The sequence below is a fragment of the Bos taurus genome, chromosome 27 (assembly GCF_002263795.3).
Source record: "Bos taurus isolate L1 Dominette 01449 registration number 42190680 breed Hereford chromosome 27, ARS-UCD2.0, whole genome shotgun sequence".
Taxonomy (NCBI): domain Eukaryota; kingdom Metazoa; phylum Chordata; class Mammalia; order Artiodactyla; family Bovidae; genus Bos; species Bos taurus.
Window position 1 is genome coordinate 6,863,487 of NC_037354.1, and position 6,545 is coordinate 6,870,031.

A 6,545-nucleotide genomic window follows, 5' to 3' on the forward strand; every position below is an offset into this window, starting at 1 on the left:
GAGAAGCTTAAAGAAGTGAAAAATAGCTTCCCATGATTGCCCTTAACTAGTTGGTGGTAAACCCATATATTGTAATGGTGATAGAAAGATTTACAGGGGACTTTATGGCTTACAAATCATTTCCATGTGACTAACAGTATCATTAGTAATAATAGTAAATCTTGTTGACCACTTCCAATCCTAAAAAAAGGTAATGCCAAAGAATGCTCAAAAGAACACACAATTGCACTCATCTCTCACGCCAGTAAAGTAATGGCCAAAATTCTCCAAACCAGGCTTCAGCAGTACATGAATGGTGAACTTCCAGATGTTAAAGCTGGTTTGAGAAAAGGGAGAGGAACCAGAGTTCAAATTGCCAACATCCGCTGGATCATAGCAAAAGCAAGAGAGTTACTGAAAAACATCTATTTCTGTTTCCTTGACTATACCAAAGCCTTTGACTGTGTGGATCACAATTAACTGTGGAAAATTCGGAAAGAGATGGGAATACCAGACCATGTGACCGCCCTCTTGAGAAACCTGTATGTAGATCAGGAAGCAACAATTAGAACTGAACATGGAACAACAGAAGGGTTCCTAATAGGAAAAAGAGTACATCAAGGCTGTCTGTTGCCACCCTGCTTATTTAACTTATATGCAGAGTGCATCATGATAAATGCAGTGCTGGAAGAAGCACAAGCTGGAATCAAGACTGCTGGGAGAAATATCAGTAACCTCAGATATGCAGATGACACCATCTTTATGGCAGAAAGTGAAGAGGAACTAAAAAGCCTCTTGATGAAAGTGAAAGAGGAGAGTGAAAAAGATGGCTTAAAGCTCAACATTCAGAAAACTAAGATCATGGTATGTGGTCCCATCACTTCATGTCAAATAGATGAAGAAACAGTGGGAAAAGTGCCAGACTTTATTTTTCGGGCTCCAACATCACTGCAGATGGTGGCTGCAGCCATGAAATTAAAAGACGCTTACTCCTTGCAAGGAATGTTATGACAAACCTAGATAGTATATTAAAAAGCAGAGATATTACTTAGCCAACAACGATCCATCTAGTCCAGGCTATGGTTTTTCCAGTGGTCATGTATGGATGTGAGAGTTGGATTGTGAAGAAAGCTGAGTGCCAAAGAATTGATGCTTTTGAACTGTGGTGTTGCAGAAGACTCTTGAGAGTCTCTTGGACTGCGAGGAGATCCAACCAGTCCATCCTAAAAGAGATCAGTCCTGGGTGTTGTTTGGAAGGACTGATGGTGAAGCTGAAGCTCCAATACTTTGGCCACCACCTGTGAAGAACTGACTCATTGGAAAAGACCTTGATGCTGGGAGGTATTGGGGGCAGGAGCAGAAGGGGACGACAGAGGATGAGATGGCTGGATGGCATCACCGAATCTATGGACATGGTTTTAGTGAACTCTGGGAGTTGGTGATGGACAAGGAGGGCTGGCGTGCTGCGATTCATGGGGTCACAAAGAGTCAGCCACGACTGAGTGCCTGAACTGAACTGAACTGAACTTCCTCTTTAACAATGAAACTTTTAATGTCTTATCCAAATATATTCCTCATAGCAATATTTATGGGGTAGGCAATTTTACAAGATGGGATGAAGAAATGAAGTAATTTGTTCGAAGGAGTGCAGATTGAATGCAGGGAGCATTTTAACTCAAGCCCAAGTGGGTTTGACTCCAAAGACCTTGTTGTATTAAATATTCAACAATCCCAGAAAACGAATGTACTTACTGAATTACATAAAATCAACAAATCCTTTTGCTCAAGTGTGGTCTGTGCATCACTTGGGACATACTTATCCTACAAGGTTATGTGTTGTTCACCTGCAATCCAAGCGAAACTGGGTGTCCTGCATTTTCCCTGCAGCCCTCCTCAGGTGACAGCATGCTCCAGGCTGTGCTGTGGTGACAGTGCCTCCAGATCTTGGCATCTTACAAGAGCCAAAGTTAATTCTCGCTCAAATGACTCCAACCAGGGAAGGCCCGGGTGCTCTGATCAGACACCCACCCCCAAGTAGCAGCCACCACCGTGGGTGCTGCTGGTCCTCTGTCCCAGCAAAGCGCTCTTAGGACTCTTGTGCTGTCGATTAAGGGCCCCAGCCCTGAAGGGAAACGTCAGTTCCCCTCAGAATTCATTAACCAAGAAGGTCATTTGTTTAGTCACTCGGTTGTGGTCCACTCTTTGGGACCCCATGGACTGTGGCCCACCAGGCTCCTCTGTCCATGGGATTCTCCAGGCAAGGATACTGGAGTGGGTTGCCATTCCCTTCTCCAGGGCATCTTCCTGACCCAGGGATCAAAACTACATCTCCTGCATTGGCAGGTGGGCTCTATGTCACTAGGGCCACCTGGAAAGCCCCTTATCTGGTATCCTTTGGTGCTTTTCACTCAAGAGTACATTGATGAATTACCTGTATTAAAAATACTCTAGCTCATAAAGCCTCACCTGATTGTGGTCTATGCAAGGGGTTGCTTAGGATGGATCAATTCTCTCTGTAAATGGTAGCAATAAAAAAAAAAATGTTGAGAGTAAAAAAAGGTCTTTTTAATTTCCAAAATTCCTTGTCATTTTTCGATTGTAAAAGTTGTATATGTGTTGGGTTGTTGTTGTTCAATCAATCAGTTGTGTCCAACTCTTTGTGACCCTTGGATTGAGGGTGTTTATTCTGAAAGGACAAATGAGACATGAAATAAAGGTGAAAAAAAGAAATGAATAATTTTGTAACAGAATTCACTGTTTAATGATTTTTCTCCAAAAAATGCACAAAACCTAAGAGCCATAAGCAGAAGTGAGAATCAATGTGGAAACCCTGACTTCCTACAAACCTCTCCCTTTACAACAGGCAAACACTTGGACCATGTGTTCATAGATGAAACATCCTCAAATTAGGCCCAGGCCCAGCTGAACATTGCTGGTAGGAAAAAAGTGTTTTCTTTGCAGCTGAAGTTTTCAAACTCTCTCCCAGATTGCCTGCCCCGATTCAGGTGTGCCACCAGACACAGGTTCTACCTGGAATTCCGAAAACTCCTTTCCCATTATGAAGTTACTGTACCTTCTCTTCCTCTTCCTTGTGTGTCTTATCCAGACAACATCGGGTAAGTGGCAGATGCAACTGGTCGGGTGATATGGTGGATGACCTTGGAGCCTAGGGTAGGGAAGGTCAAGTTGATTCATCATCCAGTGATGTGCTAAACGGAATAATATCAAAGCTGAGAGAAGCATAGCATATGCGACATGCTCCATTTTACAAATAATGAAAGAGAAGCTTCAAGAAGTGAAAAATAGCCTCCCATGATTGCCCTTAACTAGTTGCTGGTAAAACCATAAACTGTAATGGTGATAGAAAAGATTTACAGGGGACTTCACAGTTTACAAATCATTTCCATGTGACTAACAGCAACACTAATAATAATGGTAAATCATGTTGGCCACTTCCAATCCCAAAGAAAGGCAATGCCAAAGAATGCTCAAACGAACACACAATTGCACTCATTTCACACGCCAGTAAGGTAATGTTCAAAATTCTCCAAGCCAGGCTTCAGCACTACATGAACCATGAACTTCCAGATGCTCAAGCTGGTTTTAGAAAAGGCAGAGGAACCAGACATCAAATTGCCAACATCCGCTGGATCATCGAAAAGCAAAAGAGTTCCAGAAAAACATCTATTTCTGCTTTCTTGACTATGCCAAAGCCTTTGACTGTATGGACCACAATAAACTGTGGAAAATTCTGAAAGAGATGGGAATACCAGACCACAGGACCGGCCTCTTGAGAAACCTGTATGCAGGTCAGGAAGCAACAGTTAGAACTGGACATGGAACAACAGAATGGTACCAAATAGGAAAAAGAGTAAGTCAAAGCTGTCTATTGTCACCCTGCTTATTTAACTTATATGCAGAGTACATCATGAGAAATACTGGGCTGGAAGAAGCACAAGCTGGAATCAAGATTGCCGGGAGAAATATCAATAACCTCAGATATGCAGATGACACCATCATTTTGGGAGAAAGTGAAGAGGAACTAAAAAGCCTCTTGACGAAAGTGAAAGAGGAAAGTGAAAAAGTTGGCTTAAACCTCAACATTCAGAAAACTAAGATCATGGTATCTTGTCCCATCACTTCCTGGCAAATAGGTGAGGAAACAGTGGAAACAGTGCCAGACTTTATATTTGGGGGTTTGAAAGTCACTGCAGGTTGTGGCTGCAGCCATGAAATTAAAAAAAGCTTACTCCTTGGAAGGAAAGTTATGACCAACCTAGACAGTATACTGAAAATCAGTGATAGTACTTTGCCAACAAAGGTCCGTTTAGTCAAGGCTATGGTTTTTCCAGTGGTCATGTATGGATGTGAGAGTTGGACTGTGAAGAAAGCTGCATGCCGAAAAATTCATGCTTTTAAACTGTGGGGTTGGAGAAAATTCTTGAGAGTCCCTTGGACTGCAAGGAGATCCAACCAGTCCATCCTAAAGATCAGTCCTGGGTGTTCATTGGAAGGAATGATGCTGAAGCTGAAGCTCCAATACTTTGGCCACCTTATGCGAAGATCTGACTCATTGGAAAAGACCTTGATGCTGGGAGGGATTGGGGGCAGGAACAGAAGCGGACGACAGAGGATGAGATGGCTGGAGGGCATCACTGATTGATGGACATGAGTATGAGTGAACTCTGGGATTTGGTGATGGACAAGGAGGGCTGGCGTGCTGCGATTCATGGGGTCACAAAGAGTCAGACACGACTGAGCGCCTGAACTGAACTTCCTCTTTAACTAAAACAATGAAACTTTTAATGTCTTATTCCAAATATATTCCTCCTATCAATATTTATGGGGTAGGCCACTTTACAAGATTGGATTAAGAAAAGAAGTAATTTATTCAAAGGAGTGCAGATTGAGTGTAAGGAGCACTTTAACTCAAGCCCAAGTGGGTTTGACTCCAAAGACCTTGTTTTATTTAATATTCAACAATCCCAGAAAACTAATGTACTTACTGAATTACATAAATTCAACAAATACTTTAGCTCAAGTGTGACTTGTGCATCACTTGGGACATACTTATCCTACAAGGTTATGTATTGCTCACCTGCAATCCAAGCTAAACTGGGTGTCCTGCATTTTCCCTGCAGCCCTCCTCATGTGACAGCATGCTCCAGGCTGTGCTGTGGTGACAGTGCCTCCAGATCTTAGCATCTTCAAAGAGCCAAAGTTAATTCTTGCTCAAATGAGGCCAACCCGGGAGGGCCCGTGTGCTCTGATCTGATCCCCACCCCCGAGGAGCAGCCACCACTGTGGGTGCTGCTGTTCCTGTGTCCGAGCAAAGCACTCTCAGGACCCTGTGCTGGTGATTAAGGGCCCAAGCCCTGAAGGAAAATATCAGTTCTGCTCATAAATCATTAATCAGCAGGTCTAGTTGTTTAGTCACTCGGTTGTGGTCCACTCTCTGTGACCCCATGGACTGACACCCACCAGGCTCCTCTGTCCATGGGATTCTCCAGGCATGCATACCAGAGTGGGTTGCCATTCCCTTCTCCAGGGGATCTTTCTGACCCAGGGATTGAACTTGCATCTCCTTGTCTCCTCCATTGGTAGACGGATTCTTTACCAGCTTAGCCATCAGGGAAGACTGAGGAAAGCCCCATAGTCACCGTTTAAATGAATGAGCATGATCACCTTCCTATAGAACAATTAAGGTCCCTTCTCAGTTCTTACTATAATTTTACAAAACTGTGGAAAACATTCTAAGCGTGTAGGTCACACCAAACCAAGGAGAGTTCCAGTTGTGTCCCTGTGGACTGTAATTTGGAGTTCCTTGCTGTATAAGATGAATTCTGGTAGCTTTAGTTACACATGCCTTATTTATTGTTTCTTTTTCACCTCCCTTTCCTTTATAGGGAAAAGAAAAATGAAAAACCTTGAATGTGAGAAAATGGGTGGTGCCTGCAAGTATCAGAACACCCATGGGTGCATCATCATGTCTGGAGAATGCAAGAGTCGGAAGAAACACTGCTGCATCGTCTAGTTTCAGCATCGGAGCATCCTCAGCAGCACAAGACACTCCCCACAGCTGAGTCCTGTTTAAAAAGAGACACTGGTCATTCGGGTCCTATGGGGTCTTTCTGAGTGCATGAGGTCATGAACTGGATGGGAAGATTTCAGTTGGAAGTCTGGTCACACCACTCATTAGCTGATTAACTCTGGACAGGCCTTGCCTTTCCTAGGTCTCAGTCTCTGCTCCTGTGACTGTTGAAATGGATGTTCTCCACAACCTCATTTGTTGGTGGTGGGGTTTAGTTGCTAAATCATGTCTGACTCTTCTGTGACCCCATGGACTGAGTCCATGTGATTTTCCAGGCAAGGATACTGGAGTGGGTCGTCCTTTGCTTTTTCAGGAGATCTTTCTGCCCCAGGGATCAGGCCCACATCTCCTGTGTCTCCTGCATTGGCAGGCAGAGTCTTTAGCACTGAGCCCCAGGAAAGCCAACCTGTTGATCTATGTCTACAAATGTATGGGCTGAGGGAAAGAGCTTTGAGTGTGTGTGTGTGTGTGTGTT

The 6,545-nt window shown here is 43.7% G+C and overlaps 1 protein-coding gene across 1 annotated transcript; it reads left to right on the forward strand.

The window, feature by feature from the left end:
• Window positions 1-3,037: 3,037 nt before the first annotated feature.
• LOC132344037 (beta-defensin 33-like) lies at window positions 3,038-6,094 on the forward strand. Its single transcript, XM_059882325.1, has 2 exons — window positions 3,038-3,095; window positions 5,886-6,094. The coding sequence occupies exons 1-2, from the start codon at window positions 3,038-3,040 to the stop codon at window positions 6,011-6,013; spliced, it is 186 nt and encodes a 61-aa protein (XP_059738308.1). The 3' UTR covers window positions 6,014-6,094.
• Window positions 6,095-6,545: the final 451 nt, after the last annotated feature.